Source organism: Salmo salar, chromosome 09, assembly GCF_965601325.2.
Source record: "Salmo salar chromosome 09, fSalSal1, whole genome shotgun sequence".
In the NCBI taxonomy this organism is placed as follows: Eukaryota; Metazoa; Chordata; class Actinopteri; order Salmoniformes; family Salmonidae; genus Salmo; species Salmo salar.
The window spans coordinates 136,572,154-136,586,816 of NC_138299.1; the positions used below are offsets into that span (position 1 = coordinate 136,572,154).

A 14,663-nucleotide genomic window follows, 5' to 3' on the forward strand; every position below is an offset into this window, starting at 1 on the left:
AGTCACAGTTTGTCAGACCTATATTACACAGTCACAATCTGTCAGACCTATGTTACACAGTCACAGTCTGTCAGACCTATATTACACAGTCACAGTTTGTCAGAACTATATTACACAGTCACAGATTGTCAGACATATATTACACAGTCACAATCTGTCAGACCTATATTACACAGTCACAGTTTGTCAGACCTATATTACACAGTCACAGTTTGTCAGACCTATATTACACAGTCACAGTTTGTCAGACCTATATTACACAGTCACAGTTTGTCAGAACTATGTTACACAGTCACAGTTTGTCAGACCTATGTTACACAGTCAGTCTGTGAGACCTATATTGCGCAGTCACAGTTTGTCAGACCTATATTACACAGTAACAGATTGTCAGACCTATATTACACAGTCACAATCTGTCAGACCTATGTTACACAGTCACAGTTTGTCAGACCTATATTACACAGTCACAGTTTGTCAGACCTATGTAACACAGTCACAGTTTGTCAGACCTATGTAACACGGTCACAGTTTGTCAGACCTATATTACACAGTCACAGTTTGTCAGACCTATATTACACAGTCACAATCTGTCAGACCTATGTTACACAGTCACAGTCTGTCAGACCTATATTACACAGTCACAGTTTGTCAGAACTATATTACACAGTCACAGATTGTCAGACATATATTACACAGTCACAATCTGTCAGACCTATATTACACAGTCACAGTTTGTCAGACCTATATTACACAGTCACAGTTTGTCAGACCTATATTACACAGTCACAGTTTGTCAGACCTATGTTACACAGTCACAGTTTGTCAGACCTATGTTACACAGTCAGTCTGTGAGACCTATATTGCGCAGTCACAGTTTGTCAGACCTATATTACACAGTAACAGATTGTCAGACCTATATTACACAGTCACAATCTTTCAGACCGATGTTACACAGTCACAGTCTGTCAGACCTATATTACACAGTCACAGTTTCTCAGACCTATATTACACAGTCACAGTTTGTCAGACCTATATTACACAGTCACAGTTTGTCAGACCTATGTAACACAGTCACAGTTTGTCAGACCTATATTACACAGTCACAGTTTGTCAGACCTATATTATACAGTCAGTCTGTCAGACCTATATTACACAGTCACAGTTTGTCAGACCTATATTACACAGTCACAATCTGTCAGACCTATGTTACACAGTCACAGTTTGTCAGACCTATATTACACAGTCACAGTTTGTCAGACCTATGTAACACAGTCACAGTTTGTCAGACCTATGTAACACGGTCACAGTTTGTCAGACCTATATTACACAGTCACAGTTTGTCAGACCTATATTACACAGTCACAATCTGTCAGACCTATGTTACACAGTCACAGTCTGTCAGACCTATATTACACAGTCACAGTTTGTCAGAACTATATTACACAGTCACAGATTGTCAGACATATATTACACAGTCACAATCTGTCAGACCTATATTACACAGTCACAGTTTGTCAGACCTATATTACACAGTCACAGTTTGTCAGACCTATATTACACAGTCACAGTTTGTCAGACCTATATTACACAGTCACAGTTTGTCAGACCTATGTTACACAGTCACAGTTTGTCAGACCTATGTTACACAGTCAGTCTGTGAGACCTATATTGCGCAGTCACAGTTTGTCAGACCTATATTACACAGTCAGTCTGTCAGACCTATATTACACAGTCAGTTTGTCAGACCTATGTAACACAGTCACAGTTGGTCAGACCTATATTACACAGTCACAGTTTGTCAGACCTATATTACAGTCACAGTTTGTCAGACCTATGTAACACAGTCACAGTTTGTCAGACCTATGTAACACAGTCACAGTTTGTCAGACCTATATTACACAGTCACAATCTTTCAGACCTATGTTACACAGTCACAGTTTGTCAGACCTATATTACACAGTCACAATCTGTCAGACCTATGTTACACAGTCACAGTCTGTCAGACCTATATTACACAGTCACAGTTTCTCAGACCTATATTACACAGTCACAGTTTGTCAGACCTATATTACACAGTCACAGTTTGTCAGACCTATGTAATACAGTCACAGTTTGTCAGACCTATGTAACACGGTCACAGTTTGTCAGACCTATATTACACAGTCACAGTTTGTCAGACCTATATTACACAGTCACAATCTGTCAGACCTATGTTACACAGTCACAGTCTGTCAGACCTATATTACACAGTCACAGTTTGTCAGAACTATATTACACAGTCACAGATTGTCAGACATATATTACACAGTCACAATCTGTCAGACCTATATTACACAGTCACAGTTTGTCAGACCTATATTACACAGTCACAGTTTGTCAGACCTATATTACACAGTCACAGTTTGTCAGACCTATATTACACAGTCACAGTTTGTCAGACCTATGTTACACAGTCAGTCTGTGAGACCTATATTGCGCAGTCACAGTTTGTCAGACCTATATTACACAGTAACAGATTGTCAGACCTATATTACACAGTCACAATCTGTCAGACCTATGTTACACAGTCACAGTCTGTCAGACCTATATTACACAGTCACAGTTTCTCAGACCTATATTACACAGTCACAGTTTGTCAGACCTATATTACACAGTCACAGTTTGTCAGACCTATGTAACACAGTCACAGTTTGTCAGACCTATATTACACAGTCACAGTTTGTCAGACCTATATTATACAGTCAGTCTGTCAGACCTATATTACACAGTCACAGTTTGTCAGACCTATATTACACAGTCACAATCTGTCAGACCTATGTTACACAGTCACAGTTTGTCAGACCTATATTACACAGTCACAGTTTGTCAGACCTATGTAACACAGTCACAGTTTGTCAGACCTATGTAACACGGTCACAGTTTGTCAGACCTATATTACACAGTCACAGTTTGTCAGACCTATATTACACAGTCACAATCTGTCAGACCTATGTTACACAGTCACAGTCTGTCAGACCTATATTACACAGTCACAGTTTGTCAGAACTATATTACACAGTCACAGATTGTCAGACATATATTACACAGTCACAATCTGTCAGACCTATATTACACAGTCACAGTTTGTCAGACCTATATTACACAGTCACAGTTTGTCAGACCTATATTACACAGTCACAGTTTGTCAGACCTATATTACACAGTCACAGTTTGTCAGACCTATGTTACACAGTCACAGTTTGTCAGACCTATGTTACACAGTCAGTCTGTGAGACCTATATTGCGCAGTCACTGTTTGTCAGACCTATATTACACAGTCAGTCTGTCAGACCTATATTACACAGTCAGTTTGTCAGACCTATGTAACACAGTCACAGTTGGTCAGACCTATATTACACAGTCACAGTTTGTCAGACCTATATTACAGTCACAGTTTGTCAGACCTATGTAACACAGTCACAGTTTGTCAGACCTATGTAACACAGTCACAGTTTGTCAGACCTATATTACACAGTCACAATCTGTCAGACCTATGTTACACAGTCACAGTTTGTCAGACCTATATTACACAGTCACAATCTGTCAGACCTATGTTACACAGTCACAGTCTGTCAGACCTATATTACACAGTCACAGTTTCTCAGACCTATATTACACAGTCACAGTTTGTCAGACCTATATTACACAGTCACAGTTTGTCAGACCTATGTAATACAGTCACAGTTTGTCAGACCTATATTACACAGTCACAGTTTGTCAGACCTATATTACAGTAACAGTCTGTCAGACCTATATAACACAGTCACAGTCTGTCAGACCTATATTACACAGTCACAGTTTGTCAGACCTATATTACAGTCACAGTCTGTCAGACCTATATTACACAGTCAGTCTGTCAGACCTATATTACACAGTCAGTCTGTCAGACCTATGTAACACAGTCACAGTTTGTCAGACCTATATTACACAGTCACAGTTTGTCAGACCTATATTACACAGTCACAGTTTGTCAGACCTATATTACACAGTCACAGTCTGTCAGACCTATATTACACAGTCACAGTCTGTCAGACCTATATTACACAGTCACAGTTTGTCAGACCTATATTACACAGTCACAGTTTGTCAGACCTATATTACACAGTCAGTCTGTCAGACCTTTGTTACACAGTCACAGTCTGTCAGACCTATATTACACAGTCACAGTCTGTCAGACCTATATTGCACAGTCAGTCTGTCAGACCTATATTACACAGTCAGTCTGTCAGACCTATATTACACAGTCACAGTTTGTCAGACCTATATTATACAGTCAGTCTGTCAGACCTATATTACGCAGTCACAGTTTGTCAGACCTATATTACACAGTCACAGTCTGTCAGACCTAAATTACACAGTCACAGTTTGTCAGACCTATATTACACAGTCACAGTTTGTCAGACCTATATTACACAGTCACAGTTTGTCAGACCTATATTACACAGTCACAGTTTGTCAGACCTATGTTACACAGTCACAGTTTGTCAGACCTATGTTACACAGTCAGTCTGTGAGACCTATATTGCGCAGTCACAGTTTGTCAGACCTATATTACACAGTCAGTCGCTCAGACCTATATTACACAGTCAGTTTGTCAGACCTATGTAACACAGTCACAGTTTGTCAGACCTATATTACACAGTCACAGTTTGTCAGACCTATATTACAGTCACAGTTTGTCAGACCTATGTAACACAGTCACAGTTTGTCAGACCTATGTAACACAGTCACAGTTTGTCAGACCTATATTACACAGTCACAGTTTGTCAGACCTATATTACAGTCACAGTTTGTCAGACCTATGTAACACAGTCACAGTTTGTCAGACCTATGTAACACAGTCACAGTTTGTCAGACCTATATTACACAGTCACAGTTTGTCAGACCTATATTACACAGTCACAATCTGTCAGACCTATGTTACACAGTCACAGTCTGTCAGACCTATATTACACAGTCACAGTTTGTCAGACCTATATTACACAGTCACAGATTGTCAGACCTATATTACACAGTCACAATCTGTCAGACCTATGTTACACAGTCACAGTCTGTCAGACCTATATTACACAGTCACAGTTTCTCAGACCTATATTACACAGTCACAGTTTGTCAGACCCATATTACACAGTCACAGTTTGTCAGACCTATGTAACACAGTCACAGTTTGTCAGACCTATATTACACAGTCACAGTTTGTCAGACCTATATTATACAGTCAGTCTGTCAGACCTATATTACACAGTCACAGTTTGTCAGACCTATATTACACAGTCACAGTTTGTCAGACCTATATTACACAGTCACAGTTTGTCAGACCTATATTACACAGTCACAGTTTGTCAGACCTATATTACAGTCACAGTTTGTCAGACCTATGTAACACAGTCACAGTTTGTCAGACCTATGTAACACAGTCACAGTTTGTCAGACCTATATTACACAGTCACAGTTTGTCAGACCTATATTACACAGTCACAATCTGTCAGACCTATGTTACACAGTCACAGTCTGTCAGACCTATATTACACAGTCACAGTTTCTCAGACCTATATTACACAGTCACAGTTTGTCAGACCTATATTACACAGTCACAGTTTGTCAGACCTATGTAACACAGTCACAGTTTGTCAGACCTATATTACACAGTCACAGTTTGTCAGACCTATATTATACAGTCAGTCTGTCAGACCTATATTACACAGTCACAGTTTGTCAGACCTATATTATACAGTCAGTCTGTCAGACCTATATTACACAGTCACAGTTTGTCAAACCTATATTACACCGTCACAATCTGTCAGACCTATGTTACACAGTCACAGTCTGTCAGACCTATATTACACAGTCACAGTTTGTCAGACCTATATTACACAGTCAATCTGTCAGACCTATATTACACAGTCACAGTTTGTCAGACCTATATTACACAGTCACAGTTTGTCAGACCTATATTACACAGTCACAGTTTGTCAGACCTATATTACACAGTCACAGTTTGTCAGACCTATATTACACAGTCACAGTTTGTCAGACCTATATTACACAGTCACAGTCTGTCAGACCTATATTACACAGTCACAGTCTGTCAGACCTATATTACACAGTCACAGTCTGTCAGACCTATATTACACAGTCAGTCTGTCAGACCTATATTACACAGTCACAGTTTGTCAGACCTATATTACACAGTCAGTCTGTCAGACCTATATTACACAGTCACAGTCTGTCAGACCTATATTACACAGTCACAGTTTGTCAGACCTATATTACACAGTCAGTCTGTCAGACCTATATTACACAGTCACAGTTTGTCAGACCTATATTACACAGTCAGTCTGTCAGACCTATATTACACAGTCACAGTTTGTCAGACCTATGTTACACAGTCACAGTCTGTCAGACCTATTTCACACAGTCACAGTCTGTCAGACCTATTTCACACAGTCAGTCTGTCAGACCTATATTACACAGTCACAGTTTGTCAGACCTATGTTACAGTCACAGTTTGTCAGACCTATGTTACACAGTCACAGTTTGTCAGACCTATGTTACAGTCACAGTTTGTCAGACCTATGTTACAGTCACAGTCTGTCAGACCTATATTACACAGTCACAGTTTGTCAGACCTATGTTACAGTCACAGTTTGTCAGACCTATGTTACAGTCACAGTCTGTCAGACCTATATTATACAGTCAGTCTGTCAGACCTATATTATACAGTCAGTCTGTCAGACCTATATTACACAGTCAGTCTGTCAGACCTATATTACACAGTCACAGTTTGTCAGACCTATATTACACAGTCACAATCTGTCAGACCTACCTTACACAGTCACAGTCTGTCAGACCTATATTACACAGTCACAGTTTCAGACCTATATTACGCAGTCAGTCTGTCAGACCTATATTACACAGTCACAGTTTTGTCAGACCTATATTACACAGTCACAGTCTGTCAGACCTATATTACACAGTCAGTCTGTCAGACCTATATTACACAGTCAGTCTGTCAGACCTATATTACACAGTCACAGTTTGTCAGACCTATTTCACACAGTCACAGTCTGTCAGACCTATATTACACAGTCACAGTCTGTCAGACCTATTTCACACAGTCACAGTCTGTCAGACCTACCTTACACTGTCACAGTCTCTCAGACCTACATTACACAGTCACAGTCTGTCAGACCTATATTACACAGTCACAGTCTGTCAGTCCTATATTACACAGTCACAGTTTGTCAGACCTATGTTACACAGTCACAGTTTGTCAGACCTATATTACAGTCACAGTTTGTCAGACCTATATTACACAGTCACAGTCTGTCAGACCTATATTACACAGTCACAGTCTGTCAGACCTATATTACACAGTCACAGTCTGTCAGACCTATATTACACAGTCACAGTTTGTCAGACCTATATTACACAGTCACAGTTTGTCAGACCTATATTACACAGTCACAGTTTGTCAGACCTATATATTACACAGTCACAGTTTGTCAGACCTATATTACACAGTCACAGTTTGTCAGACCTATATTATACAGTCAGTCTGTCAGACCTATATTTCACAGTCACAGTTTGTCAGACCTATATTACACAGTCAGTTTGTCAGACCTATATTACACAGTCACAGTCTGTCAGACCTATATTACACAGTCACAGTTTGTCAGACCTATATTACACAGTCAGTCTGTCAGACCTATATTACACAGTCAGTCTGTCAGACCTATATTACACAGTCAGTCTGTCAGACCTATATTACACAGTCAGTCTGTCAGACCTATATTATACAGTCAGTCTGTCAGACCTATATTACACAGTCAGTCTGTCAGACCTATATTACACAGTCAGTCTGTCAGACCTATATTACACAGTCAGTCTGTCAGACCTATATTACACAGTCAGTCTGTCAGACCTATATTACACAGTCAGTCTGTCAGACCTATATTACACAGTCAGTCTGTCAGACCTATATTATACAGTCAGTCTGTCAGACCTATATTACACAGTCAGTCTGTCTGACCTATATTACACAGTCAGTCTGTCAGACCTATATTACACAGTCAGTCTGTCAGACCTATATTACACAGTCAGTCTGTCAGACCTATATTACACAGTCAGTCTGTCATACATTACCTTCCTACCCAACAGTTCCCCAGACATTGTTAAACCTACCTTCCCCATCCTCAGTCCCTGACTCTCTGTCATCTACCTGTTAGTGTTGCCTCGGTACCAAATCTTTGACTTTTGATGCCAGGTTTAGTATCACTCGATACCGTAACGATACTCAATACCGAAATGATACTCGATATCAAAACGATACCATTGCAAAAAAATAAATAAATTTATTACTGAAGACACTGAATAACCGCTGGGCTTTATTATTTTTACACATTGAACAATGTTTTGATACCTGGTCGAACAAATAAAATAACACAAAGAATATCTTCTGTTCAATGTCTTTCAAAAATACAACACCATATTAAATAACAGAAGAATACCCTTCAATTTTCCTTATGCAAAACATATCGGTGACTCGGAGCAGCCAAAATTACATTACATCTAACTGTTTTACAATGTAATTTGATACATACAATATCAGGGTTATTTGCTCTTCTATAGATAAAATATTGGGTCAAATGACATTCATTATCTATGATTCATTATTCATTACAGCTAAATCATTTAATGTATTAAATGACACAAAAAGACTTAAGCTAATTTCTGAAGCTTCTACATTAGTCTGTACACCATAGAAATACAATGGATTTTACACAGCATGGATTTTTACTGCAATTCCCAGAATGCATTTCCCTTCCCAGGGTGCAATGCTCCACCCAGGGCTGCTGGCTGGCTAGTGACTACTACTAGTAGCAAGCCCAGACAATCGCGAAGTAGTCTAATATATTATTGCTGTCAAGCTATGAGCGCATTTCTAGACTTTTAGTTTGTGTATTCTATTATAATGCTCACATGATTGTCATGCTGAATATATGTTATTTTAATTGTCATTCAAAAATTATTCAAATTTAGTAGAATAACGACAATGTTACAATGCAAATGTCATCTGTAAAATAGTTTTTTTATTTCCTTTTGGAACGAAACAGCCCTCGCATTGCACTGCTTTTTTGTAGCACCTTTTGCTTAGTTTCGATGGGTTGACCCTCATCATCTGCTCTGTAATCAAAATATTCCCTTAGTTTCGATGGGTTGACCCTCATCATCTGCTCTGTAATCAAAATATTCCCTTAGTTTCGATGGGTTGACCCTCATCATCTGCTCTGTAATCAAAATATTCCCTTAGTTTGCTTCTGCAGCCAGTTTTATATACAAGCTGAGGGTGTGGAGGTATGATATTTTTGTTAAAAGAATCCATGGTGTCTGCATTTGCTCTCTCCTCTCGCTTGCTTCTCAAAGGTGGCTTGCCCTGTGTCAGATGCATGCTGCAAGTAGCCTGTCTAGCTTGTGTACTCACTGTTACTCAGGCAACAGTGAGTACACATAGAAAACGACCCCAGTGTATTAACATAGACACACAATCCTATGCATTTTAAGACATAGTGGGTTCCTAATAATAGCCATGCTCGTGTGTGTGTGCCAGGGGTGGGTTTGTACTTCGTCCACTAATCTAAAGTGGATGTCTTTGATGTGTGTGTAGGGGCGGGTGGGGGTGAGATGGGAGAAATAATTGATTATCTTGACTGAGAATTAGCTCCCGGAGTCTCTCACCCTTTCTTTCCCCTCTCTCCTTCTCCCTCCCTCTCTCCCTCTCTCCTCATGTCAGTGGCTCTGAGGGGCAGCATACAACCAGCTCATACCTGAGTACAGAACAGTACACACCCTGGAAACGGGAAACCAGCAGGAGGCGTCAGTAATAATGGATAGAAATAAGGGCTGTTGAAGTATCATGGTCCATGGATTACATTTCGCTTCATTCATTTTAGTTTGCATATACCAAATTTGACATTTATGAATAGTTTGAAATATCTCTCAGTCACCTAAATGTTTAGGTCACCTAAATGTCACCTAAATGGTTGTCTCTTATTGTGTTCAAAAGTTTATTTGTAAAAGTGCATCGGAGGGACCTATTGCTGCGATATCTATTATGTAGATGTTGAAATGACTTCAGTTGAGTGTAGCTGGGACATTGTGGGATGAGGGATGGAATATTAGTCTCTGAGATGCCCTATGTCTTTAATACGTTATAGAATCTATATGATTCCAGTAATTGAGAAGTATGTTAAAATGGTTGAATGCTTTAGAACAGAGCAGCTATATGAATATCTGTAGTAGCAGATGCCCTCAGGTCTAATCCTGACTCCTGGCTCTCCTCTCTCAGACCCTGCTGCTAATGTCTGCAGACATTAAGAGCAGAATCGGAGTGTGTTGATGCATAATGCAGGACATACAGGACAGTGTTCAAATCAAATGTATTTATATTGCCCTTCTTACATCAGCTGATATCTCAAAGTGCTGTACAGAAACCCAGCCTAAAACCCCAAACAGCAAGTAATGCAGGTGTAGAAGCACGGTGGCTAGGAAAAACTCCCTAGAAAGGCCAAAACCTAGGAAGAAACCTAGAGAGGAACCAGGCTATGATGGGTGACCAGTCCTCTTCTGGCTGTGCCGGGTGGCGATTATAACAGAACATGGCCAAGATGTTCAAATGTTCATAAATGACCAGCATTGTCAAATAATAATAATCACAGTAGTTGTCGAGGGTGCAACAAGTCAGCACCTCAAGAGTAAATGTCAGTTGGCTTTTCATAGCCGATCATCGAGAGTATCTCTACCGCCCCTGCTGTCTCTAGAGAGTTGAAAACAGCAGGTCTGGGACAGGTAGCACGTCCGGTGAACAGGTCAGGGTTCCATAGCCGCAGGCAGAACAGTTGAAACTGGAGCAGCAGCACGGCCAGGTGGACTGGGGACAGCAAGGAGTCATCATGCCAGGTAGTCCTGAGGCATGGTCCTAGGGCTCAGATCCTCCGAGAGAGAGAGAGAAAGAAAGAAAGAGAGAATTAGAGAGAGCATACTTAAATTCACATAGGACACCCGATTAGACAGGAGAAATACTCCAGATATAACAGACTGACCCTAGCCCCCCGACACATAAACTACTGCAGCATAAGTACTGGAGGCTGAGACAGGAGGGGTCAGGAGACACTGTGGTCCCATCCGACGATACCCCCGGACAGGGCCAAGCAGGCAGGATATAACCCCACCCACTTTGCCAAAGCATAGCCCCCACACCACTAGAGGGATATCTTCAACCACCAACTTACCATCCTGAGACAAGGCCGAGTATAGCCCACAAAGATCTCCGCCACGGCACAACCCAAGGGGGGGCGCCAACCCAGACAGGAAGACCAAGTCAGTGACTCAACCCATTCAAGTGACGCACCCCTCCTAGGGACGGCATGGAAGAACACCAGTAAGCCAGTGACTTAGCCCCTGTAATAGGGTTAGAGGCAGAGAATCCCAGTGGAGAGAGGGGAACCGGCAAGGCAGAGACAGCAAGGGCGGTTCGTTGCTCCAGAGCCTTTCCATTCACCTTCACACTCCTGGGCCAGACTACACTCAATCATAGGACCTACTGAAGAGATGAGTCTTCATTAAAGACTTAAAGGTTGAGACCGAGTCTGCATCTCTCACATGGGTAGGCAGACCATTCCATAAAAATGGGCTCTATAGGAGAAAGCCCTGCCTCCAGCTGTTTGCTTAGAAATTCTAGGGACAATTAGGAGGCCTGCGTCTTGTGATCGTAGCGTATGTGTAGGTATGTACGGCAGGACCAAATCGGAAAGATAGGTAGGAGCAAGCCCATGTAATGCTTTGTAGGTTAGCAGTAAAACCTTGAAATCAGCCCTAGCCTTAACAGGAAGCCAGTGTAGGGAGGCTAGCACTGGAGTAATATGATCAAATTTTTTGGTTCTAGTCAGGATTCTAGCAGTCGTATTTAGCACTAACTGAAGTTTATTTAGTGCTTTATCTAGGTAGCTGGAAAGTAGAGCATTGCAGTAGTCTAACCTACAAGTAACAAAAGCATCATTTTTGGACAGAAAGTTTCAGATTTTTGCAATGTTACGTAGATGGAAAAAAGCTGTCCTTGAAACAGTCTTGATATGTTCTTCAAAAGAGAGATCAGGGTCCAGGGTCCAGAGTAACGCCGAGGTCCTTCAGTTTTATTTGAGACGACTGTACAGCCATCCAGATTAATTGTCAGATTCAACAGAATATCTCTTTGGTTCTTGGGACCTAGAACAAGCATCTCTGTTTTGTCCGAGTTTAAAAGTAGAACGTTTGCAGCCATCCACTTCCTTATGTCTGAAACACAGGCTTATAGCGAGGGCAATTTTGGAGCTTCACCATGTTTCATTGAAATGTACAGCTGTGTGTCATCCGCATAGCAGTGAAATTTAACATTATGTTTTCGAATGACATCCCCAAGAGGTAAAATATATAGTGAAAACAATAGTGGTCCTAAAACGGAACCTTGAGGAACACCGAAATTTACAGTTGATTTGTCAGAGGACAAACCATTCACAGAGACAAACTGATATCTTTCCGGCAGATAAGATCTAAACCAGGCCAGAACTTGTCCGTGTAGACCAATGTGGGTTTCCAATCTCTCCAAAAGAATGTGGTGATCGATGGTATCAAAAGCAGCACTAAGATCTAGTAGCACGAGGACAGATGCAGAGCCTCAGTCTGATGCCATTAAAAGGTCATTTACCACCTTCACAAGTGCAGTCTGTTCACCATTATAGCACAGCATCACTCAGCTCACCTACAAAGGACAATGCAATATGAATGATAGGATAACGAAGGCCCTCATAGGAGTGCTATAGAACGCTAACCTCTTAAAACAGAGAAACACATACAGGGTGTGATGTTGAAAAGCAGGAGGCTCATTGTAGCCAGTGTGATTATAGAGGGACCTTGGATATTATTGAAAAGCAAGCACCCGGCACTCGGCACAATAGTCATCACTCGTCTTTAATTTTCTTCTTGGCTCACAATTACCCTGCTTTTACCCTGCTATACACACAAAGACACAGATGCACACGCGCTCACACACGAACACACATCCCCACACACACCATCTAGTCTCAGTGACTGAGTGTGTGCGTGTTAGTGGTGCGCGGGTCAGCTGTTTGTTCACCCAACCGCTATTGCTAATAAACCATCCACAACCGCCTGACTATGTGATAAATTGAAAATCTGAGGCCTGTGTTTTTTAAACCTAAGCTATGTTTTTGTTTATAGTTGCCAACATTTTGGTAGGCTATTTATAGTATGTTAGTCTGTTGATTTTAGTCTGTAATTAGATACATGCAGATTATCTAAATAAACCCTTCCTCACAAGAAAATGTCATACATCGATAGAATGAATGCTTCAATCTAGGTGAAATCTGTAAATGTCCAAATGACATCAGTTTGATAGATTTGAAGGGAATTAAATGCTGTGAAAAACGACCCAACATGTTTCTGACAAGATTTCAGATCGCTTTTATGATACTGATAAAGATAGCACCGTTACAGACGGTAAATAAATCATATTTCACCACTCCTGTTCCCAAATAAAAAGATGTATCATTTTTCTGCAGGAGTTAATATTGTATTAGGCTATGTGAGAGAGAAAAAATCTTCGCCCCAAGGCAAAATTTGTAGAATTTCAGCAAACTTTGTTTAAAACTGCAACATTTTCTCTACAACCTATGGTAAAATGTGTAGAAAAGGCTAGGACCGGCACTGACTGATATGTGGGTATGGATGTACGCGAGCCACTGCGGCCTCTCATGATGATTTCAGAACAGTATAGCTCCTTGACGTTCTGTATTTGAAGTCCCCATCTTGTGACTGTTGAATTTGTAGTCGGCACACAACATGTTTCCCAAACATTAGACTACTGTTCTGGCCCTCCCTTCTCTTTATTTTCAAATCTCCATTTTACAGCTTTTCTCTTATTTAATTCAACTCTGACAATGTCCTTTTTGCCTCAGTGGATCGATGTTAACTTTTTCTGCCCAGATTCCCAAAAGCATTTGGTGATTGCCGTGTATTTGGTGATTGCCGTGTATTTGGTGTCCGTACAGTTAGGCCCTAAAGCTTAGGCTTATACGCTAATGGCAGTTACAAATAATGAAAGAAAAACCTCAATGTAGCCTATAAATGTGAATTGCACAATAATTATACATTTATGGATTTTTTTATGCATCACTTTCTCTTTATTCAACCCACCCGCCCTTCATCCACACAATATTTCATGACCCTAAACCCAGATATAACCGCGGGGACTGCAGGTTATGAGTCAACCCGCGCACCACTAGTGCGTGGGTGTGTGTTATTTTGGGTGTGTGTCTATGCGTGCAGGCCTGTCTGTCTGTGTGGAGGGTAGTTGTGGCTCCTGGGGGTCCCTCTGGATGCTCACCCACAGCCTGTTCCAAACACACTTTCCTAAATGCTGGCTAATTAGATCCTCTAATTGTCTGTCTCCCCTTGGGCCTCCGTGAACTCGCCACGGTAACAGAGGCCTGGACCCTTCACTCAGCCAATAGCAGGCCTCCTCCCAGAACACCCCATGGGATGATAATTATGTTTGTGCGTGCGCCCCT

The 14,663-nt window shown here is 41.0% G+C and overlaps 1 protein-coding gene across 1 annotated transcript in view; it reads left to right on the forward strand.

The window, feature by feature from the left end:
- The window catches only part of LOC106612930 (2-(3-amino-3-carboxypropyl)histidine synthase subunit 1), a 177,337-nt gene that overhangs the window by 109,463 nt on the left and 53,211 nt on the right, over positions 1-14,663 (forward strand). Inside the window, 2 exon segments of the mRNA XM_082956329.1 lie at positions 11,521-11,529; positions 12,920-12,939. Coding sequence (XP_082812455.1) covers positions 11,521-11,529; positions 12,920-12,939 — 29 coding nt within the window.